The 25,834-nt window shown below is 47.4% G+C and overlaps 1 protein-coding gene across 2 annotated transcripts in view; it reads right to left on the reverse strand.

Annotated features, from left to right (window-relative positions):
* RLIM (ring finger protein, LIM domain interacting) overlaps positions 1–25,834 on the reverse strand; it is a 113,644-nt gene that overhangs the window by 38,209 nt on the left and 49,601 nt on the right. For both annotated transcript variants that reach the window (XM_086918400.1, XM_086918401.1), the window contains one exon: positions 5,769–5,969. In XM_086918400.1, coding sequence (XP_086774526.1) covers positions 5,769–5,937 — 169 coding nt within the window. In that variant the 5' untranslated portion in view covers positions 5,938–5,969. The remainder of the gene's footprint in view (positions 1–5,768; positions 5,970–25,834) is intronic.

Consider the following 25,834-nt stretch of genomic DNA (forward strand, 5'->3'; position numbering starts at 1 on the left):
GCACAAACCAAACCCATCCAACAGCCTCTCAAGTCCAACTACCCACGGAAGCCCCCAACTAAACGTCTTTGAAATCGCCTCCTACAGCTACAATATCCAGTTACTTTTCCCCTTCACTGCTCTTCTTTCATCTCCATAAAGAGTCATTTAAGCCTAACTTTTTTCCCACTTCATCGGCTGAGATCCCTGCTTATCAACTCATCTGACTAACAAGAACATATACCTTTGATCTAGTTTCATTCCCTGAACCAAGCCTAAAATTAATCACTAACCCAGACACCCCTATAAAGGATCTTAAAATCCCCTCTATGTCTGCATCCCAGGTGATTTGAACATGCATTTCAAACCAGTCAACATCCCCAAAAAATATAACAAACAGCAGTCCTCAACCCTTCTCTGGGCCAACACATGTGGCTACTCCCTGGATGCAATCTTCTTGATGCCTGAACTCAAAGTAACTGGAAACCTTGTCAAATGCAGGGACCACTATCCTATCCTTTCTTTTGATCCGCTACAGCGACCAAAAAGACCACCTTAGGAGTGAAATAAAAATCAACTTCTCTGACCATCTACTGGTGCACTCACAATCCAACCAAATGACAAAAGTGAATCAGTTCTACTGCTAGCTCTCCAAAAGCTTAGACACCCCCACCTCCTTTTACCCAGACATATGTAGTCAAATAAAAAAAACATTAACCCCTTGCATGCCGATGACGAACCCCAGCCGTCATGCACTACGGTGCTCGTGTGCTGATGACGGCTGGGGTTCGTCATGGCCCGCCCCTGTTCATTTGTTTACCGCACAGGGGCGGAAACGGGCCAGCAGTGAAGGGGTTAAGACGCATTTACTCAACAACAATACAAAAACATCAACACTGAAATTACTGCACATTATTAACTACCTTCAAATAAAAAAAAAAGGTTCTTATGACATGCAACGTGGTAGTGAATAGCCCACTGTAGAATGCAAGACAGAGGGCAGTTCCACTTTCTGGACAATAGAAAAAAAAGACATTGATACTCAGATTGAAAACCTAATGTGCCTGGCAACACAATCCAAATTGAACAGCACATTTCTTTGCTTTACAGAGTTCTACTACTCAAGGCTGGGTGTGATACAACTCACTAAATAAAAATATACAAGAAAAAAAATTTAAGTTCAAGCTGGCTCAAAATATTTTCCAATTACCTTAACTCAACAGTACTGATGGGAGAATAAGTTACTCCTGCAGTCAAAAAAATAATGAATCGGGGGAGGAGCCAAGATGGCGACCGGAGCGGACCTGTAGGCTCCCGGCTCCTCCAGCCTTTCTCCGCCGCACTGATATCCTGGCATATATCCTGGTGTAATTTAATATCTGATTGAGTGCGGCGCGGCACTGATTCCAGCGGTGTGTTTCCGGTCTCTCGACCTGCCCGGCGGCCGGAGATAGCTGCGGTACTGCTCGCAGCCCTGGACCCCGCCTGCACATTCGCTCTCTGCCGTGCCCCGGAGACCTGATGGCGGCCAGAATACTTGATCGGCGCTGAAGACCCGAGCACCGGTGGGGACCTCGCGAAGCACTGTCCGTGCTGCGCCGCTTGCGAGGACTTGAAGCTGGCGGCGAGAAGTGAGCGCTTGCTGCGCTGCGGCACCCTACCGAAACGGATCCTTTGTTTGGGGCAGATGCTATGCGGGGAGTGTCGCTCGGCCATGTTTGCTCGCCTACGTTCGCCTGGCCCCGCGCCTCACTACCCTGCTCTGTTACGGGGCGCCTCTCCGTGATGTATGCCTCACTGGCGCTGTACTTGGTGATATTGCAGCCCTGCAAGGACGCTCTCCTGTGCCACACTTATCCTGGCGATTGCCCCGGAATTTCGCCATAATGGCTTTGTTTGGTGCTCCGTGGTGTGGGGGAGAGCGCCCGTCCCTGCCAGTGGCCTGTGTTGCCCCGCCTGAGATGGGGTCCGATTTTCAAGCACCTTCCTTGGGAAGTGAGGGGCAGGGGCTTCAGCCTGCACTTTCTCTCGATATCATCCTGACTGCCCTGCGCGACTTCCGTGCTGATATGCACCAGGGCTACCAAGTACTGCGAAGGAAGCTGGACGACATGGCGTCGGCGCTGCGGCAGGGATGCAACGTTCTGACCCCGCAAAGCCTACACTCATCTCCGTTTGCGATCCATGGGGATACAGTGCTTCCTTCTGCCCGCTGGACAGAAGTGCCCGCTTCCAAATCTATTGGCGCCCGAGACCGTCCGCCTGATCCCTCTATCTGGGATACTTTGTTTCCCCTTTCACCGGAGAGTGCAACATTGTTGGATTTCTCATCGCGAGTGCCCTGGGACCTATCCACGACATTGCCGACCTTATCATCGGCTCCTGGGTTATGCCCTCCGACTTTGTTCTCGAAGAACTCATACATTCAGCAGGTCTCTGAGGATCTCACTATTACAGTCGGTGGATTTACTGGTGACTCTCGACGGCCATTTTGTGTTCCTAAGACACTCTCACTCTTTCTGTGGCCATATTGTCTCTTTGTTTTGCTGTGGCTATGCCTAGTGGGCTTCCGACGTTCGGGACAGGGCTGATGATTCTTCCCTCGCTGGCACTGACTGTCTGCCTGGTTGTGACCCCGGACTGAAACACTTGTTTGATGCATTGATTACGCATTATGTGCGACTATCACCCATTTCAGATTGTATTCCCTGCTCTGCGCGCTGGCCTCTTCCCCATTTCAAGCCGCAATTATTGTGTTTTACCATTTTCGTTTCTTCTTTGTGGGGCGACTGTTTTTTGCGGGCTGGTGGTTCAGGGACAGATGTTACACCTTGTATTTGATTAGCCGGGGGGGATCCGGACCGGAACACTAAAACGGCGTAGAGGTTGCAGACGGCTGGGAGTCCGGGAGCTCTGTTATTGTGAGGGCTCCTCCCCACCTCCTTTTTGGGAGTGGTAGATCAGCTTGTTCTTTTCTTCCTCCCTATATTCAAGTGTTGAAATTCTTCGTTTATCATCATTTTCTTTCTCCTTCTTTCTACATTTTCTTGCTTTCTCTCGCCTTTTTTCTTCTTCTTCTCTTCTCTTGCTGTATTTCGGGTTTATGGGGCGACAGACACTCTGCTAGGGGGGGGGTAGGCCATAGCCTCTGCATGTGTGTAGGGTGGGGGGTTATATTTCATTTTTGTTAGTTTCTATGGGACCTATTTTTGCTTCTTTTATAATTTTTCCTTTCTCTTGGCCCGTGTTCAGGCATACTGGGCGAGGGGTGGCGGCGGAGATACGAGTGGGATGTTGAGATTGCTACCCTGTAGCGTGGATATTGTGTGGCCATCCTGCCTGGTCGGGACTTGCTTGTCGAGATGTGGATTGCACCGAAACTGTAGCTACTGTCATGTCCCACCTGCATGGTCCTTGCTCTTATTTTATTATTTTATGAGTACGGAACAATACGACCTGAACTTAATAGTTGCACAAAAAACTTAAAAACTTAACCTTAATCACTCCTGCGTCATGGTCTTGCGGCGTCCTCCAGTCTGATTTCTGCTTAATAACCGATGTGCTGCTGTATTACTATGTCACCGTATTGCATGCTCTAGTGCTACATGAGAGTTCGTGGCCGGCCGGATGGTTGTGGGCCCGTATTTGTTCTTTATTTCGTGCACAATAAAGGTTTTCAAAAAATTAAAAAAAATAAAAATAAAATAATGAATCATACAGCTGGGAACAGACAATATGCTAGCCTCCCTATATAACAGAAGGCGAGCGCAGAAACGAGTGGGCCCGACGAAACACGATATGCTATGGCTCAGGCACACTTGGGATGGAAGGAGGTTATAACCAAACTCACGCCCCTGTGGGACGCGAAACAACTAGGGACCCTCAGAAACAGCAAGGGTTTTGAGCACTGGGACAGCATCGGGCTCTCCACAGTAGGGGACCTATGGGATAAAGGGGCGGTTATCTCGTTTGACCGGCTTAGACAGCAATACGAGCTTGCACCAACGGAATTATTCTGTTCCATACAAATCAAACACGCACTCCAATCAGCACTACCCCAGACCGAGAATTTACCGGAGGCTTCCCCGCTGGAAGATAGGCTCCTCACAGACTTTATGCCTAAGAATGCCACCTCCTTCACATACCGCAAACAATATGTCAGACCCCACGGCATCACTGAAAGAGGTGGACTGCGGACATTGATGTCATGGAGGAGGCGGACTGGCAGATGGCGCTCTCCTCCCCTAAAGAGGTGGGAATATCGGCCAGACTCAGGCTAGTACAATTTAAAATCTTGCATAGAGCATATCTCACAAGAACTACACTTCACAGAATAGGTAAGACTCACCACCCATATTGCTTGAGAGGTTGTGGGCACGAGGGCTCCTTTTTCCACACCATCTGGGACTGTCCTCTACTAACGGATTATTGGTGCCAGTTATTACGTACATCGCAAACATTGCATGTCTCCCTACTGCCTGAGCCGAGAAGATGCCTCCTCAATATCTGGGAACCAAATGACCTATCTCGGCATGGGCAAATCTGGGCAACATTGGGCCTCATGGTAGCCAAGAGGAATGTGGCACAAAAGTGGGGAGTAGCTGAAGTGCCTTCTTTGGGGGCTTGGAGTAGAGACATGGACACTACAATGGTTACGGAGAGAGCTGTGTATATTTCTAGGAAATGTCCTCGCAAATGGTCTAAAATATAGACCAACTGGAATACCTACATAGGGAACATTTGTGACCCCATTCCTGAATCGGATGATGAAAGCTCAGAAGATGAGTCTGAAGAGAGTTTATGAGTTAGGGGAGGGAAGAGTTCTATGGGGTTGTTGTGAAGATAAGGGGTGGAGCGATGGAAGAAACGAATCATATTTGCAAATATTTTTTTAAGATTGTAACCTTGAAATTAACACATGCCTACTGCTTTTCTGTTTTCTGTATTAAACTCAAAAATATATTTAAAAAAAATGAATCATACAGTTAGCAAACATACTACAAAACGTTAGAGAGGATTCAAGTCCAAACTTACATGTATGCAGGAATAAGGCAGCAGGTTGGTGTGTGAAAACAGGACACAGCTAAGTGTGAGAGCTGAAAGGAGCTTAGCTCAGATTGTTTTCTACAGTATGAATACTATTTGGCTGTAACCTGGGACTCGAAATTGAAAAACATCTGTTTTTAAAGGAGCAGTCTGAGGCCTAATAATTCAAGCAATCTAAATCAATCAACTCCACAAAGAAGCATGTAAATTTACAAATACCATATAAATGAGGTGGCTGCACCAGCAACATTGCAATACTAATGAGTCAACCGAAGGAGAAAATAATTTGCTTCATATTTGACACACCACTCAACAGCTAGACTGAAAACAACCCCTTAGTTTCAAGTAAAGACAAACAATAAATTGTGGGTAATTATGCCACTCTTGCAGTCAAATGTGACAAAATTAGTTTTTAACCTGCGCAATGCCCTCGTTTTAGGGCTGCAGTAGAAAAAATAAATTCTGATACTTTACAGGAATTACAATTTCTTAGATTACAAACACATTAATTCATCCTGGGCATATAAATGTAACTATAATACACATGAAGAGCTTAAGATTTAAATTTCTACTGGTTTTTCCAAGCTACAAGAACTCATACAATTGCACGAGATCCCTGGTAATTGAGAACAAGATGTAAAATTCTCTTACAGTGCATTCACTGCCCAACCATTTTGCATTAAACAGTAACATTAATATTTGCATATATCATTGAATATTACGTATAATTTTATATAACATACCTGGAGTACCAAGCAAGTTGTTATCCCTCATAAGCCTATAGTCCTCTTCATTGAGGTTATTTACAAACTGATAGAAGGCTTCCTCTCGATTTAATCGCTCTAGTTGACTTTGCCGTTGACCTTCCGACTGCTCTGAACCACCGTTATCTTTAGAATCTCCACTTTCCATGGTGATAAGGGGCTAACAAGAGTGAGAAGTTTCTAAAGAAAGAGTACATCAATTAGCAGGAATCATGAATATTTTAGAATACATTATATACAGAATATAAACACAATCAATGGCATAAGTACTGACGGCATCTAAACTTTGACAAATGATTTAACAAAATTAAGAAAGCTCTATAAATAACTGACCGTTTAACAGCCAATGTGTCCCATGAGAGCAGGAGGTCTGGTTTCTGGTGGTTGTATTTTATATGCATATGGATATTAGTATGCCCAGCCATATTCCCTCCTAATCACACCAGAATGTTTGCATGCGCCCATAAATAAAAGTTAAGAGATTTTGAAAACTATTAAAAGGAAATGCCTTTTATACCACATAACCTAAATGAACTAAAACGGCAGGGGAAAAAATTGAATCAGGAAAAAAAAAAAAATGGACGGTCACCTGCTGCAGCCAATTTGAAGAGGACCCGCATAATTTTTTTTTTTTTTTTTAGATTAACCTGAAAAACAGATTTATACAGTCTATTAAATAATAAGGTAGATTTAATACAAAGGTCAAAAACTCACTGCAGCGTGGGAGGGAACAGTCTTAAAGTGGACGCAGCATATATATATATATATATATATATATATATATATATATATATATATATATATATATATATATATATATATATATATATATATATATATATATATATATATATATATACATACACATACATACATATACATACATACATACACATACATACATTTTTGCACCACAGCACTTCCTCAGTTAGAAAGAATCACCACGGACACTTCGCATGAAATGCCGATAATTTAATCGTAAGTAGGCTGCACAGCAACGCGTTTCGACTTAACGTCTTGATCAAAATATATATATATATATATATATATATATATATATATATATATATATATATATATATACATATACATATACACACACATACACACACACACACATATATATATCGCCTAACCAAAAGTTGAAAACTATTTCATACAAAACAAAACAAACCTTGCTCAATCAAACAGAGGAACGTTAACTAACCAAATGAAATATGGTATGCTAATACTTGAAACTGTAATCAAGTCAGTCTACTTGCCTGTTTCCTCCAATGGCTCAACTGGATACTAAACCAAATTTTGCAAACAATGTGCGGACAGTCCAAACAATTCAATGCCGTTTTCAGCTTGATCATCTATTAGCACACTTTAACAATGGAGTACTGTTTGCACGTCAATATTACTACATTTTTTAGAAACTATTTCTAAAAATAAAGACTACCATCAGATAGTAGAACTATTAAACATAGAAAGTACTCACAGGATCTCACCCTGCCCCCAGCACAGAATGTGCTTTAAGCTGCGAAGAAAAGGGTTTTCTGTGTGCGGTTTCCAAAAATCTGAGAATCAAAATCAATTGTGGGACTCTAGAAATTAAACAGGATCTTCCAGTCAAAGAACCCATGAAAAATGTAATTCTCTGAGACACCAGAGAATGCTATGGCATGAGGTTAATGCAGCTGAAAATAAACAGAAGAAAGCTAATAGTGGGCCAAATGCCAGAACACTGATAAACACACAATGGATTTTTATCTAACAGGACCTCTAAACATCTACCGAGACAGTGGGCGGAAGAGGTTGAACATTTATTTCAGTTATGAAGTGACCAAAAAGGAGATGCTTATCGATTTCTTAAACAACTGAATACAGAACGTTTGAAAACATTGGGTTGCAGGAAAAAGTAGGAGGGACGCTTAGCGTGGCTTCATTGCCAGGATGGTGGGTTCATTTTATTAACACTGCTCTAGCAACAAAAAACAAAATCACAAATAAAAAGTTGAGGGGAATCAAATGACTATGGACTCTGCAGTACCGAGTGACAGAGGATGGTAAACCGAATCTTGGATGGGGCAATGAAGCTAGTATTAGCCACCACACAGTCCGTGATGCTCCCTGGTCAAAGGATATAGACAGGGTATAATGGCCATTCTCTGGAGCACGTTAACAGACGTGAAATCCAGACAGTCCAAGAGCACAAAGATATGAAGGTCGTATGAGAAGCCCATGGTTTTCCTATGTGCCTTTATCAAACAGACTGATAGGATTTTTCTCAGTTCCTAAACTGGAGGAAAAAAAAAAATCACTAACTTTTAGACTTTCGGTATTCACAGAAGGCATTTAGGAGTCCTAAAGTTAGGACTCCTAACTTCTGTGAATACAGACATGAGTAAGTGCTTTCTGTGAATACCAAAATGGTAGTAAGTTTAGCATTTTGTCTTAAGTTAGTTCTGTGAATCGGGCCCTGTGTTTTTTGGGGGGGGCACAAAGGTGCTGCTTGGGTCCTCAAGTATGTGGCATGAGGTGAGTGCTAGATTTGAAAAGGTGATGCCCAAGAGAGAGTACAGCTAAAATGACAAAGGAGAACCCATCAATCAACAGATGTTTTACTCTAGTGATGGGTGTACTCTGCAAAACTTGAGTTCTCTGGGATATAAAGTACCCATGTCCCAAGCGATTCGGAACAGTCAAAGCCAAACTACAAAAGGGCCAAAAGGATATTGGGGCTTATTGTGCACCTCTGGCTGTACTTGTATAAACCACAGGAGCAAGAACCCGCCAACCGTGTTGTGATTGGGGTAGAGAATATGATACAAACATGTGATATCCCAACTGGTTTTATTTAAAGGCAATATATATATTATATATATATATATATATATATATATATATATATATATATATATATATATATATATATATATATATATATATACATACACACACACACACACACGCACCACATCAGAAAGGAAACAAGGAGACTATTAGATTATTGCATGTGCTCATGGCATCATTTACATATAGAGAAATAAGAAAGGGCAATTTGCAGTTGTAACAGCACCTCAGTAAACAAATAAAACAAATGAAACAACCCAAATTGTACTTGGTGCTCAAAGTGTGTGAGTGAAAAAGACGGTGGCGACGCAGGTAACAATGTGATCAGCGTAAACGGCGCAAGGTGACTGGTGGACGATACAATGTGGTTTCAGGCGACTTGAAGATTTCGTTTCTACTTTTCGCTTGTTGTAGTTATTTGTGAACCACTTTGTATGTAGCGCCTATGATCGCGCTGAATGGTCAACAGCGTTTCGATCCTCATAAAATCGGGATCTTCATCAGGACTGGGCCGGGTTGATAACAGTGCTTTACATGGGGGGCAAGAGAAAGAGGGTGAGGGGGGGAGGGGAGAGAGTAAGGCATCAGGGATAGGGAGTAAACATGAGTCACTGATAATGAAATCAGTGTTCTAGTACTGGGTAGTGGCAAGGGAATAATTATGTGGATACAATTATACTAGAGGTATGCAAGGGGGCGGCGTGTGAAGGTTGGCTGTCTGGAGGCACGAGAGCACAGATGCAAGTGCGCAAAAGAGTGCCTGAGTTGAGTGGTAGTTAGGCTGGGAGAGCTGAATTTGTAGGGAACTGAGAAACCAGGAAGGAACTGAATGCCAGGAGAGGCGGGAAATCCTTAAAATACTGGTGGAGAACACTAGTTGGTGGCCCGGTGTGTGGGGATGGACAGAAGGCTAATGGCACATGGTCGCAAATGGAATGAATGCTCACGTATAGAAGATGTCATAGGGCTAAGTATAGCATGGTCAGGAAGGGTGCACCAAGATGGATGGTACTCAGAGGGCCTAATGCAGAGCTGTGCCAAGATAATCGGTGGCTACTTGGTAGGAGGAATTACTTAGTGTGGACAGGGGTGCGTCGTCAAGAAGTAATGGGAGCTGGACGTCTGGAAGGAGGGGTAGGACAGAGGGTAGGTAGCGCGGTAGTGAGAGCAAGAAATAGCTACCTGGCAGAGTTTGCAGAATTGCAGGGTTCCGGAATCCATAGATTCTAGGAAGTCGTGTGTGTTCTGGGGAGGTAAAGGAGGCTTAAGTACTCGGTACAGCGGGGCGAGCAGTTATAGCGTAAACAAAACAGGGACATGGAATACTGCAAAAAATGGTTTCCTTTCTGATAACGTTGTATACATATCCTCTCGAATTGCCTTTAAATAAAACCAGTTGTGATATCACATGTTTATATCATCTGGCTGTACAACATAACGGCTCCCGGTTTTATGGTATTTTTTGGTCATTCAGTCTGTATTTATCCATATTTCTTTTTTGTCAACTTTATCTGTATTTATCCATATTTATTATGGGTTTTAGGAAAAAAGTAAAGCTGAAACTGGTATATTTCCACATTTATTTAATCAATAAACATGCTTGAATGCCTGCCAGGTTTCATTGATATAAACACTCGCAGAAGATAAACCAATGCACTTATATGAAAATAACCAAAAGGCGGAAATAAACGTAAAAAACTTTGATGAAGGAGCCGGTTCAGCACAAAACAGGGAAGCACGGACAAAAATCTGCTCGTCGTGTAAGAGGACTCATGCTGTGTATGGCTTTGATATATTGCACAGTTCTCTAAAAATGTGCTGAACATGAAACGTGGTAGCAGTGTCACATGCCACAAAAGCAGTCACGAACAGCACAGAAAACTGGGGATTTTTCCCTAAATACGACCCTGTTCGAAGTGGAAGGTTCGGCAGTGAAGAACATTTAAAAACTTAGCAAAACATTAAGGCACAAGGGATAAAGCGTAAAAATGCATTTTGTAAATGCTAAGCAAGCTCCTGTCCTCGGTCAGTAGGTGAAAGAATAGAAGCATGTTGAGCTCAGATGGGTCACTGAAGAGGAGACGGGAAGGTGTGGGTCATAGGTAGCAAACACTTGATGCAGCGCCATTACAGTAAAAAAACATAGGATTGAGACAAACACTGCATAGTATGACATAACACAGGGCGACATTCCTGTATACACAAAGAATGGTACTTTTCATCACACTGAGAAATATGAGGAAGCATGGTACCTTGGAAATAAAATTTTAAAAAGCAGAGGAGGAGCTACGCGGGCAACCAAGATGGCCGCGTGAGCTCGGAGCTCCGAAGACCCTCCGATCCTCCGAATTAATCCTGTCATCTATCCTGCCCCACAGTAGTGGGAACATGCTGTTGAACTGCTGCTGATGCTGGACTCGTTCTCCGATCGAAGATCCGAGTCTTCTAGGTGAAGTTACACCGTGTTGAAGGTTGGGGAAGACGACGCCATCACAGCCCGGAATTACGTGGGCGACTGCAGCGCTGCTACGAGGTGGCAGTCTGGAGAGAAGAAGGCCGCCCCGTTCTTAGGCATTGGCCAGGTCATCCCGTGCATTGAAGTGGTGGATGAGCGGTGGGGGGGGGCGGATGCTAACGCCTACCAACTTATTGCCCCAACGACGACCGGGGAGTCTTTCTGATTGAGAGACACTCTCACCCAACATGGCCGGCAGAGGAGACCCAGACAAAGGAAAACCTAGAGTTAGCAGGAAAACTTCCCTTTCTCAACCCACTATCTCCGATCGCTACGCCCTCCCAAAGGGTTCGCCCGGTGTCACAGGACGGCCTAAAGACATGCCGCGAGATGTGTCGCCGGATGACTCAGATCCAACCCTCCGGGACGTCATGTGAGCCATTGCGGGCATCAAGGCCGAGATGCATAAACAACATGAGGTGTTAACAAACAAGGTCGACACGCTGGCCATCGAGATCAATTTGATCAGGGCCGATCAAGTCGCTCGAAATAAAATCGTCGAGTTTAACCTCTGACGTGACAGACCTAAAATCGGAGATCCGCGACCTAAAAGCTGCGAACATGTTGTTTGCCCGCAGGCTTGATGACTTTGAAGGACGGGCCAGGCGCCAGAACGTCTGTATCATTGGTGTTCCGGAGGGTGCGGAGGAGGATGCTACTGATCTTTGTCGAGAACTTGGTTCAGAACCATCTAGCACCTGGTGGACTCAGCAAGTTCTTCTCGGTTGAGCGAGCGCATAGACTACCTGGAGGCCGACCGAAACTGGGGGCCTCTCCACGCCCAATCATCGCTAGGGTCTTCAATTTTAGAGAAAGGGACGCTATCCTGCAGGCCTCGAGGAGAGGTGGGCCGCTAAAGTTTCAGAACGCGGACATCAATTTTTTCCCGGACTTCACCCAAGCGGTGCAGAAGCGTAGGCAAAGTTTCATGGATGTGAAGCGTAGGCTGAGAGAGTTGGGGATAAAGTACTCAATGCTATTCCCAGCGAAACTGCGCATCGAACATGAGCATTGTTCTTCGACATGCCAGAAGCGGCTGGAGACTGGCTGGACACTTTGCCCCAACGCAGGAGCGCGCCCGAGGAACAGTCGGAAGGGGCGTCGGGCGGCCCCGATCTTCAGGAGTGAGAGGTCCCTTCGGACTGTCTTCGGACGATGAGTCTGCTCGGCAGTTAGTCACAGACTATTGTGTTTTGCAGACATTCTTTCTCAGGGAGCGGGGGATAGGCTGACTCCTTACTCCTCTAGGGGCTTTTCGTAGATTAGTTTTTTGGGGCGACAGTCACACTGCTAGTTGGGGGGGCTTTTTAGTCTAATGCAGGGGTACAGGGTGGTTGGGATAACTTTCTTGTGTGTTTTCTTTCCTATGGCAAGGTGATTATTCTTCTGTTGAATATGCTATAGCGGCTGTTCCCTGAGGGGGGGGGGAGAAGGGGGTGTGGGGGCCCAAGGCGGAAGCCACGCCCTCTGCGAGGCCACGCCCACCTAAAACTGCTACCTAACGCTGAGAACAAGCACGTCGCATTATTATTTGTTTGTTATCCTCTGAGGCGGAAGCCGGAGGACTGTTGCTACAATTGATTTTAAAAATTGTCACTCTTTGTGTTTTGATTTTAAAAAAACCTCTGAGCTCACCTGCACGGAAGCGCTGACTTGCACGCGCTTTCTCAGCTCTCCTAGACCACCCCTGACACAGCGACCCCAGCGCTGATACAGGGAAACGCCCACACCGCCAGCGCGGTCCCAAGGCGGAAGCCACGCCCTCTGCGAGGCCACGCCCATAACCCCCCCTACAAATGTGCCGGCCATACCAGCGGACGAGCGCAGCGGGAGCGCCTAAGGCAAGCCCGTCTGCGCCCGTCCGCGCGGCCGGGCCTAGGGCCAGACCCCCTGGTAGATAAAGCTGTCACTAAGGTAACCTACTCCCGTCGGGACCTTCTAAGTCTCAGACCTCCCATCGCCTCCTCATGTGAATATATTCACGACATGAATGGACCTTCCACCAGCTGTATTCACTGCCAGCCAGCCCAGCTCAAACTCCCGACACGAGTGACCAAGCCTGCAGCCCTCAAACTCGCTTCGCTGAATTGCCGCTCTCTCCCCAAACATGCGACACTGATCAACCACCTCATAGAAGACCATGAGATCGACATCCTCTTCCTGACGGAAACGTGGCTCACCCCACACTCTGACTGACATGGTGTTTGCCACCCCACCGGGTTTCCTCATTCAGTCGCTCCCTCGCCCATTAGGTAGAGGTGGTGGTGTCGCCATCATTTACCGGGACTTTCTCACTTGCAAATCGAACGATGCACAGATTCCCGACTCTGAAAGCCTACAGTTCACAATCAAGCTAGACCCGACTAATTCACTCTCAGGGATCCTAGTATACCGCCCCCCGGGCATCCTGGCTCTTTTACCAACGCCCTCTTGGATACAGTAGCAACACAGGCCCACTCCATCACGAATTTCATGCTACTGGGAGACTTGAATATTCACTTCAACGACCCTTTAGACTCTGGAGCAGCCGACCTGATCACTGAGCTGGCGGCCCTGGACATCCGTCTCCTCAACTCAGGAGCCACTCACATCAAAGGCCACCTGTTGGACCCAGTGTTCACTAGCACCCCCACGATGCAAGCGAGAGATTTCCCTCCCCCTACCCTGGACGGACCACTTCCTAGTCCCCTTCCAACTCCCAGGAACTCTTAGGAAACCTCAAAAACTGCCTACCTACACCAGAGATAGGACCTGGTCCAGACTCCCCACCGAAGAATGGGCCAAGACCCTAAAATCAACTACCCCGGCTCACGAAGAAGACCCGGCCATTGCCGATAGCAATTTCAGAAAGTGGATCACGACCTCCCTTGACTCCGTACTCCCACTCAGAACGCGGGAAGACAAAACCAGCAAAACTGGCTCCGCCCCGTGGTACGCCCTGGAACTTCGACAGCTCCGTAAAAACTGTAAGAGCCGAACGGCTATGGAGAAAAGACTGGCAGAACGCCAACAAAGAGGCCTATCACACTTCAGTTACTCTATAAAACTGCTATTAAGCGCTCCAAAGCTTCCCACTACGATACTCGGATAAAGGAAGCCTCAAAATTCTCCAGGGAATCCTTCCTCATCGTAAAGGAGCTACTGAAAGTACCTATCTCCCCCTCCTCCACCACCCCCCAGGTAGACAGAAGCAATGATTTAGCCACCTATTTCAAAGACAAAATTGCCCGCATCCTAACATCCCTTCCCCCTCCATGTCCTTCCATCCACAGGAACAATAATTCATCCCCCTGCCAGACTGGAATACGCCCCCAACTTGCGACATTTAGGCCAGTAACGCCTAACGAGGTAGAAGTAACCTTCAATAAAATGAAAAGCGGGTCTCCTCTGGACCCTGCACCCATGAGATTCCTCAAAAACGTAGCCCCCGTTATCACTCCCACGCTCAGAGCTTATTAACAGCTCACTCGCACAGGGATCGGTCCCCGACAGCTGGAAAAGCGCTGTGGTGAAAGCACTCCTTAAAAAGCCCCAGCTCGATCCAACAGATATGGCAAACTACCGGCCAATATCTCTCCTCCCTGGGATCAGCAAGGTAACCGAGAAATTAGTCAATGGTCAACTGTCCCAATTCCTCGAGACTAACAACATCCTACGGCAATCCCAAACCGGGTTCCGCCCGGGACGGCACAGATACCGCCCTTCTTGCCGTCATCGAGGAGGCAAGGCGCATTCTAGATTCAGGAGGGTCAGTGGCAGTGATCCTCCTGGATCTCAGCGCAGCCTTCGACACAGTCAACCACCGTGTCCTCCTCCATCGGCTGGCGACAGCAGGGCTCACCGGGACGGCACTCAGCTGGATAGAGTCCTTCCTTACCGGACGCACGTTCCAGGTATGGGACGGTAACTACTACTCGTCCACCCTCCCTCTCACGAGCGGGGTCCCTCAGGGATCCTCCCTGAGCCCCACGCTTTTTAACGCGTATATGGCCCCCCTTGAAGACGTAGTGACATCATTCGGTATAAAAATAGTGAGCTATGCCGATGACACACAACTGGTCGTCTCCCTATCCCAACTAGAAGACCACCCAGACAAACTGACAAACTCTCTCACCGAAATTCACGGTTGGATGTGTGAATCATCATTAAAACTAAACGGATCAAAAACCGAAGTGATGCTCATGGGTAAACAATGGGTGACCATCCCCCCAGCGGTCTGGCCAGACGTGTTCGGGGAAATCCCCACCCCGAAACACGAAATCAAGACCCTCGGAGTCTGGCTAGAACCCGACCTCTCAATGAAGTCACAAGCGGCCAAAACTGCAGGTACCTGTTTTGGGCTTATGCAGACTACCCGCGGAATCCTTCCCTTACTTCCTCCCGCGTCCAGGAAATTACTAGTCCAAGGGCTCATACTGTCACGACTGGACTTTAGTAATATGGTCTATCTGGGAGCGCCGGAGGCTACCCTGGCCAGACTGCAACAAACCCAGAATGCAGCAGCCCGTCTACTCATGAACGTTCCCCCTAGAGTATCAAGGCTCTGCACTGGCTCCCAGTTCGCCAAAGGGTGGAATTTAAAGCCATGTGCACGGCCTATAAACTGATCAACGGTTCGGGACCTGCGATCCTCAGCTGCCTGGTTACTCCATACAAAGCCCCCAGAGCTCTACGGTCCGAGAACGAGCACCTAGCCAACATCCCCAAATTCAAGAGGACACGTACCGGAGGCAGACGCTTCTCTGTAAAAGCGTCCACTGGATGGAACTCCCTCCCACGTTCCCTCAGACTGGAGCCCAGCTATCTGATTTTCAGAAAAAAGCTTAAAACCCTTCTATTTCCCAAATAAGCCCTCCGCCCTTCTCCCTCTCAGCTGGATACAAATCTCTCATAGCGCGGGGATGCCCTCGGGTCACCAGGCGCTTTACAAGTCGCTAAATAATAAATAATACATAGACGATGGGGGGTAAGAAGCTAAATATTCTGAGTTGGAATGTTAATGGGCTGGGTGATCGCATTAAGCGAGGGGTCGTGTTGCAAATGTTTAAAAGATGCATGCCCGATGTCATTTTGTTACAAGAAACTCATCTCATTGGCAATACATGCCACGCACTCAACAGAAAAGGCTTTAAAATGGTGGCACACTCGGGGTTCTCTTCGGGGTCCCGAGGGGCGGGGATCATGGTGCGCATGTCTCTCCCGTTTGAGGTGGAGACTAGTGTGGTCGACGAGAGGGGACGCTAAGTCGCCGTCACGGGCAGGTGGGAGGGACGTACCCTGGTTTTGGTTTCTGTTTGTCCCCCCTGGCTTACAAATCGACGACTCTTCAAGATCTTGGGGGCGCCATTTTGGGCTTGCCGGAGGGCTTGCTTATAGTTGGTGGGGACTTCAATGCAGTTGAGTCTGGGACCTTAGACCGTTTTCCATCCAGAGATCTTCGCAGCTCGCAGTCCTGGCTTCCCGATTTTTTGAACACCATGGGGCTTGTCGATTGCTGGAGACTTCTCCATCCCGCTCAGCGGCAATACTCCTTTCACTCGGGAGCGCACGGCAGCCTCTCCAGGATTGACTACGTACTGGCTTTGGCTGCCCATGCGTCAGCCGTCTGAGGCCCGCTTGATGGCCAGGGGCATATCGGACCATTCCCCCGTCTGGGCGTCCTTTGATTTTGACATCGTAGTGGCCTCTAGAGTAGCACCGGTCAATCCGTGGTATTTCCGTAACCCCAAGACTCGAGACCTCCTGGCTAAAGCCATTGACCTGTATTTTTCGAAAATACGGGCTCTGACGTCGGCCTCGTCTCTATGGGAGGCCTTTAAAACTGTCCTGAGAGGAGAGGCCTTCTCCTTAATAGCCGAGGCGCGCAGACGCAGGGATGAGGATGTGGTGCGGCTGGAATCAGATTGAGGATCTTGATTCCCAGTTGGAGACTCATCCGACGCCTGCCCTGTTACATGCTCTCTCGCTCAAGCAGGCGGAGTACCGAGCCACTGCTACTGACGCAGCCAAGGTGATGGGCAGAGAACAGCAGGGGAGGATCTATGATGTAGGGGATAAGGCAGGCAAGCTTATTGCGTGGCTTGACAAGAAGGAGATGGCTTCCCGCGTGGTTCCCGAGGAGAAGGGTGAAGACGGACTGGTTGTCACTGACCCCAGTGCTATAGTTACGGTCTTTGCCGACTACTTTGAGTCTGTATACACATCGGCCTCTGATATGACTGAGGCGGACTCTGCCTCTTTCCTTGTGGGGATTGAACTTCCTTGCTTGTCTGACACTGAACGTGATGACATAGACAGAGGTATTACAGTGGACGAGGTGGCACTTGCGATACGCACCTTAAGGTCTGGCAAAGCTCCCGGCCCCAACGGACTTCCGGTAGAGCTTTACAAAATAAAGGCCGACGCCATTGCTTTGCCTTTGCGGAACATGTTCCTGGAGGCGCGCGAGGCGGGTGAGCTCCCTCCGGACCAGCGACTGGCCACTATTGTGGTCATTCATAAAGATGGGAAGCCTAGAGACCTTTGTCGGTCATATCGCCCGATCTCCCTGTTGAATGCCGAGCCTAAAATCCTGGCTAAGTTATTGGCCAACCGGTTGGTGGGTGTGCTTGCCGACCTGGTTCACCAGGACCAATCGGGTTTTATACCTCATCGTAACACTGCCCTCAACCTCAGGAGACTCCACGCGGTCATGGCAAGGGTCAACACACTCTGGGAGCTGTCCGTCTTGGCTTTGGATGCAACGATGGCATTTGATTCCCTTGAGTGGAATTACCTGTGGGCAGTACTGACGAAGTTCGGGTTTGGCCCTGAATTTATCAGATGGGTCAGACTTCTATATGCTAACCCAATGGCCAACGTCACGGTCCACGGGCGAGTATCAGCTTCTTTTGCTTTGCGAAGAGGCACCAGACAGGGATGTCCTTTGTCGCCGCTTTTTGCATTGGCGCTTGAACCGCTTGCCGCTTGGTTACGGACCCACCCAGATATTTGTGGGATGGAGTGGTCTCCCGGTTTTGAGGACCGCTTGTCATTATACGCGGACAACATTCTGCTCTACCTCACCTCCCCTTGTAAATCCTGGATTGTGGCCTGTGATGTTCTGTATACTTTCGGTAGATATTCGGGCCTGGTTATAAACTGGTCTAAATCTTACCTTTATGTACTGAACGGGGAGACTCCGCGTCTTCCCAGGGGTTGCGCTATAAAGATCGCGAGGCAGGGGTTCAAATACCTGGGCATTTATATCTCAGCCGATGCCCGGACGCGATACTCCAATAATTTGCTTCCCCCTCTTGAACGCCTTCGGCGCGATGTGGAGGGCTGGCGCAAGTTGCCGCTGTCCTTGCTCGGGCGTGCGGCATTGTTTAAGATGATGTCCCTGCCCAGATTCTTATAGGCGCTCCAGAACACACAGGACCCTGTTCCATCCGGGTACTTTAGGGAGATTGAAGGGTTGCAGAGGACCCTCCTTTGGGAGGGGAGGCCGCGGATTGCCATCACCAAATTAACGCTCCCTTGGTACGACAGCGGTATAGCTTTGCCGGATATCCGGCGGTACTACTGGGCCTCCCAGTTAGCCGCCCTTAACCACGGTTTCAACGGATCGGCTGAAAATCCGGGGTACGCCATGGATCGGTGGCTCCTAGACGACGGGAAGTAAAACAGAGCGCTGTATTAGAGATCTCTGGATGGAGGCATGACAGGTCCCACTAAGACAGCTGTCCATATTTGGAGGGGCGTCACAAAGGCGCAGGGGTGGCAGGGCAGGCTTACATTGGCTACTCCGCTTTATGACTCTGACTTGCTGGGCAAACTGTGGCACACAAAGGGGTTTGATCGGTGGGACCTCATTGGTATTTCTAAAGTGGATGACATGATGGCCAGGGGCGAGAAAGTCTTTTGCCGCTTTACAAACGGAGTTTCAACTGGGGGAGACGGAATACTTTAGATATGCCCAACTGCGACACGCTCTTATGGCGGTGATGCCGGTGGGAGAGAAGGTCCCTGAATCGTCCCTGCTGGAGGACAGGGTACTGGACGGCCATATGCCGGACAGTGCCATTTCATTGATTTACAAAAAACTGATCAATGTCCGCGCGGACCTCCTGTCGGGGGTGAGGGAACAATGGGTGCGTGATGGTGTGGAACTGGATGATGAGGACTGGCAGTGTGCGGTGTCTTCTCCTAAGGAAGTGGCTATTCCAGCTAGATTACGTCTGGTCCAACTGAAAATTCTCCATAGAGTCTATGTGACTGGCCCCAGACTGATCCATATGGGACTCTCAGTGGATGGTCTTTGTAGGCGTGGATGTGGAGAACTAGCCACATTCATGCACATCATCTGGGAGTGCCACGCCATAGCCTCTTACTGGAGGCGAGTTCATGCGGCGATGCGTGCGGTGACTGGTGTGGCTCTGCCGGCGGAGACCCGGCGTTGCCTGTTGAATGTGTGGGGCCCCACGGATTACAATAATGCTCAAACCCAATGGGTTACCCTGGGGAATATGGTGGCTAACGGGACATAGCCCAGAAGTGGGGGGCCCCTTCGCCTCCCTCTGTGGAATTATGGAAGACCAATATGGATTGGTGCATGGTTCGTGAGAAGACGGTGTATGTGGCCAGGGGTAAGCCTAGGAGGTGGAGAACGGTTTGGGGGGCATGGAATGAATATAGAGGTGATATATGCCTACCTCCCGATGCTGACCCACTGGAAGCTCGACTTTCCCCCTAGCTCTCACTTCCAACCTACATGTTGTTCCACTGACATCCTGACTCTTTTCCCCCCGTTGTCGTTTAATTTACATAGTTCAGTTGCACTCTATGGGCTTACGGCCCTGCCCACCCCCTGGAACTGGGTATTGTCGCTTTCGTACTTTTCCTTGCCTCTTTACCCTTTCTTAGTGTTTCTTTAGGCTGTTATCTTATAGGTTTATTGTTACCATATTATAAAATTAAACCTGATACGACTTTTTCAACCTGTACTGTGTACACCATATATCCGTCTCTTATAATGCTGCCTAGCCTCTGGGATGTAAGGCTGAATAGCTGTGTGCCTTGACTTTCAAATAAAGGTTTTCCCAAAAAAAAAAAAAAAAAAAAAATTTAAAAAAGCAGATGTTGCTTGAAGGAAAGTTTTCCAACTTCGTTTTCTACCTAGAGAAAACGATATATAGCAGAACACCTCCTTTGAACAGCAGTCTATCTAGGTTCGATACATTACAATTTCTACGTTCTAACAACTCACACTATTAATATATGTACTTCAGGGTGACAGGCAGCTCTCATCCCATTCACAAAGGCTAGGGCTCCAAATTACAATTAGTTCAAAAGTAAATTTTTTGCCTTTTCAGCAGGGAAGTACAGCTTTTTGCCGACTTGAATGGAACTTTGAACGGGCTTCCTGGGATGAGGTTCAAAACTCTGTCCCCAATGGGCCTTGTGTCTACTGCAAGCAGGACCCTCGCCAAGGGTGCAGGTTGGACGAGCGCCCTGCAAGAGAAGCGTGGAGAATTATTGAAGTGGTTGCGAGGACTGAAGGGGCGTCACGCAGGAAAGGGCCAGCGGTCACACGGTGCGCATGCCGGTGGCTGGATGTGCAGGGCTGCAGGAAGCCTGCAAGGTGCTGCGCGGGGTTCCCGGCTACCTGTCTGAACGAAGCTGGGGCTAAGAATAGCTCTGAAGTCATCCCTGCCCAGGGCTTCACCAGCCGCATCAGAAGGGGGAGGAACTGAAAATAGCACCCTGCCCAGACGCCTCCATCACTGCAAGAACCAATTCCAGCCTGCACGTCCAGAACCAGGGGGAGACGCCGGCAGAACAAAGAGCCCTCTCCCCCCCTCCTACAAGGACTGCAAAATCAGCTCTGCATTACATAATGCGACTGCAAAAAGACTGCTTCTCACAAAAGGAAATCCCCACCATAGCTGTCTGCCCCAGACGGACCTAGAATGTTGAGCAAACAGCGAGCTTGCATTCAGATCACGGCTGAGGGGGCACCGGAGGCGCAGGATTTCGTAAACTGGCATTCTAAGAAAATACCCGCAGAATACTTATGTAACAAAATGGACGTTTCCCCGAATTGCTGCTCCACACCGATCCGGAATACTTTTGTCGTGACGAAAAAAAATCTTTAGCTTAAAACCAAAATCAAAGAATTTGTGCATTTCGAGTACACTGGGTCAAATTGCTTTCTGCATTTTGTTAAGAAAGGTCTGCTCATTTGTACGAGGGAGCCATTCATTCCATGACACAGGGAAATGATGGCCACTCAATACCTGCGCTTTCCACAAGGGAAAAAGATACCTTTCCATAAGTAAAAAACACATGCATGTGAACACCCCCAATTGAGTATTTAAGAGGGCACTTAAAATAATTATTCTCTATGCATCTGCACGCATACTGCTTGCAAGAGGGCAGCCGCCGGTGTCCTCAAATACACTCTGCCAGCCTCTGAGGACAGAGGGATCTCCGCTCAGAGCTGCACAGAGCATTGGGTGCACAGAGAAAGAATCTCGCTGAGCGGTGCAGACCCAGCGTTCGGGCAATGCAAACCCCGGCTGGATGTCTAGGTGCCGGTGCATCCCTGCAGAACAGGGGTGGTGGGGGGGGGGGGGGGGCTGGTCTGGGAATCAGCGAAACCCAGACCAGGATGGTGCACCTGGAAGAAGAGAAGAACATTCAGGGGCTGTTCATACTCACGGCAGAGAGGAACTCTCATGGCCTTCCCGTGGTGCTGGGGACGCACTGCCGCTTCTGAGCAGACAGCGGTGGAGGGGCCCCCGGGGTCGGTGCGCCGCACACTGGCTCCAGAGGAGGCAGCCTGCTTCGCACACGGAGAAACAAAGATAATTCTGCCTGCTGGCCGCTGCAGAGGCAGACTGCTTACTCGGCAGCAGTAGCTCAGGGTGCCCCTCACCCAGTATGCACGTCTGGGAGCCCAGCCAATCACGAGCCCCCGCCGAGCCTGCTGCTTCCCGCCCCATCCCCGCCTTCCCAGCGCGTGCATCCTTGGATGTACCCGGCATTTCCAAATTTAGCTTTGTGCTAGGCTCCGTCCCCATCTGGTCCTTCCCCGCCCTTATACTCGCATCGTAGACTGCACTTCACTCAAGTCCTTGCAAACTGCGGAAAACAAGCAACACGAGCACACGGACAGCGGGAGGGGGCGGGAACGGGCACAGGACAGCGGGAGGAGGGGCGGGGACGGCGCACGGACAGCGGGAAACTTACAAAGTGAAAACACATTTATAAACAAAATGCTCCTTACCTGATCGCCTCGTGGGAACTCGAATCTTGCAGCCAACTCCAACAACAGACACTTGTAAAAAGAAGAAAACAGGCCGACTCGAGAAAAAAATATAACACACACCCACCACCGTGATGACGAACAGAAGTGGGTGGAGAGGGAAAAAATCACGGGAACGCCCCTGAATCTGGTCCGGCCTTGACGGACAGATCTCTGTTCCAATGGCTAGCCTCCATTTATGGAGCTAGCCAATGGAACAGAGGGGCGTATTCAAGTCCCCCATACTGAAAACTAGATTTCTCCTGGGGGCGGAGCTAAAGCTCCGTGCCCCAGGCGAAACCTAACAATTTAGCGACGTGGGTTCACACGCAGGGGGAGACTCTTTGCAAAGGTTAACTGGTCATCTTTCGGTTGGTGTTAAACCACTGTTGGCGCATATCCAGAATCTCAAGTAGTTCACATTGAAGGAGTACAGCAAGTGCACCAAAGACGACAAAATGTCAATTTCTGCAGATAGTGTAGTTTAAATGACATACTTTCAGCAGAATGAGAATTCTCAAAAACCATTGACTGACCACACGAAACTTCAACAGCAACCATGTGAATTTCCTATTGGATGTGGCCACAACAACCCATGTAAATCTTCAAGCCAAATGTATAGGAACTTTCAGAATAGTAAGATCCCGAATGGCGTTTCCAAGTAGGATGCAGTTTCTATGGCAGACGTCAATCACCAGGTAACAAAAAGGTAGAATAGTGCGTGTGTGTGTGTGTGTGTGTGTGTACATGTGTGCGTGCATAGATTACACAACGAACAGGAAACAGAACGAAGACGTGAAGAAAAAAGCAAAAGGTAGAAATATCTTTAATAAACTTAAAAAGAACAGAATAAGCAAAGAAATGTCTTTAATGAACCTAAAAAGAACAGAATATGCAAACTATAGCAGTGATGCTAACTAAACGCATAACTAATGAGGCAAGATAGCTCTGGTATCGGGCAGGTCACAAGTACAATGCTGGACTGAAAATGGGAGTGTTTTATATTGTGAACCTAAACTTTGACAAAAAGCTCCACCAACCAAAAACACTCAGAGCCCCAAGAAAGGGTTTAAGGCACCACAGCATTCAAACGGACGGTAAGACTGTGGTTTATACCTTTGGACTGAATGCCTCTTGCATGCTTATTAATATCTTGGTTTTGTTCGGGTTCATTAGTTTATTTCTTCAGTCTGAGGAGTGAAAGTCGGGGCAGGGTACATTACAGGGAGGCTGGTAAGAGCCTGATTAAGGGAAATGCAAGTCTAGTAATCAAGAGTGAGCTGCAACAGGTCATATTACATTCATTCAAATCAACAAAGGCCTTAAGATGTTGCCGTTTTAAGTAAGGGAACATAACTCCACTGGAAAGAGTTTTTAAAACGAGTAGAAAAGTCCCTCCCAGTACATGATGTCCCTAGACAGGTCAGAAATGTATCAAGATATTGGTATTAATTATATATGGCACTATCAACCCTGGAGGGATAAACCTCACCTTCTACTGACATGTAGAAGTGTTTAGTTATGCAGCACAATATCCTTGGTGCAACAACACCAACTGTTGCATGGCTAATCACTTATAAAGGTCCCAAAGGTGAGACCTAATGGCTATGCCAATGCTTGTTCTCCTTAGAAGGGCCAGGAGCTAAGCTGCATTCCCCCTCCCTCCAAGGCTCAAGTGATTCTGTGAGCTACTGGAATAGGTAGAGGAAAGGCTCTGGTGTGCCCTGCAGCACAGCCTCTCTTCCGCTTTCCCCGGCTCACTCCATATATGTAGTTGGCCTATTTCAGTTTATGTAGGCCGCTGCTGCTCCATTGTCTTCAAATGGAGTGCTCAACATTACAGTCTTATAATTTCACTTAAGTAATTGTACAGTGATAAACTGTGTGCCGTGTTTCCTTCCATTGCATTGGCATCTAGTTGGTAGGTTCTAGATGACTGCCAGCCAGGGTGAGTGTCCAACTAAAAAAAAAAGAGGGCTGATAACCCTTTAAATCAAGCCTTCGTTTTGGGCCCAGCTGGAAGAGAAGTTAAAGCCCCCTCCACCTCTGCAGGTTGCTGCTCGGAATAGAAAGCAGGCAAGATGCAGGCCCTGCTGAAGTTTGTCCCATATCAGAAAACAACACCAGGGCAAATTCTGCATATTTCACTGGGTCAGACGGATCCCAGAGTTGAAATAGGTATCAGTACCGGAACCTGGCAGAATTTGGGATCCAGGATACAATTTAAGTATAAACATATGTGATAGCATTTATAACAAGCACTGGCGTTGCCAATAGGTCTCGCAGTAGGAAAGTTTGAGCTATTGGTTTTCTAAATGACATTTAATTTTTTTGTTTTGTGATTTACAATGGCCATACTTTAAACTTTTTGCATTAGGAAAGTTTGAGCGAATGGTATTGTAAATGACACTTTTTTAATTTATGTGTTGGTTTTGAAAATAGCAAAATTAATAGCTTTGTCAGTTACAATGTCAATAGTTTTAACTTTTGCAAATGTGACACCTATAGCATTTGTAATGCAATGTGTGTAGTATTTACATGACTTAGATGTATTGATATTACAAATAACAATGGCTTTTAATTTTGTAAACAATTGATACTTAAATAAAAGTTATTGTAATTTATAATGGCAATAGATTTAACGTTTGTAACAAAATTTTGTTAAGATTATATTCAGTGTATTTTATTGTGACGAAAACCCAAGAACATTGCATTTGCACCTACACACACATATGTGTTGTAGCACTGAGTGGGGTGAGGGGGTGTGAGGGTGAGAGGGGGTGTGAGGGTGAGTGAGGGGGTGAGAGGCTGAGTGAGGGTGAGAGGCTGAGTGAGGGTGAGAGGGTTGTGAGGGGGTGGGGGGGTGAGGATGAGGGGGTGAGTGAGGGAGTAAAGTTTAGAAAACAGGCTCTGGGTTGGAGGGGAGATTGTACCAATCAATTGCAGTGCCGTGTAATCTACGCTCTGTCATAATTTTCTTTGTCACTTACAGTATCCGCTTTCCCTTGTTGTTAACACCTTCACTGCTAAGGCATTATTAGTTATGCCATATAATTTCCATTGAAATCCATAGAAAGTCCATGACGAGTTACCCTTGTCATTAGCGCTGAAGGGGTTAAATAGCTAACAGTATGAGTGCATCAGCATTGTTGCAATGCCTTGTGCACTCCTCTTTTCGCGCACTTTGTGCTTTTACCTTGCAAAATATTTTTATCCAATGCATAAAATTACATATGTGCTGAGAGCATATGCGCAGTGATTGAACTGGATGGCTGTCAAAAAAAGAAAAAAATCCAGGACCCATCACTGTATACACAATGAATTTGTACACCGTGCACTGTAATGTGTTTATCTAGGCTCCTGATCGATACTGTGACCTTATGCCCCTATTCGGCTATAAATCCA

Source organism: Lissotriton vulgaris, chromosome 4_1, assembly GCF_964263255.1.
Source record: "Lissotriton vulgaris chromosome 4_1, aLisVul1.2, whole genome shotgun sequence".
Classification (NCBI taxonomy): Eukaryota; Metazoa; Chordata; class Amphibia; order Caudata; family Salamandridae; genus Lissotriton; species Lissotriton vulgaris.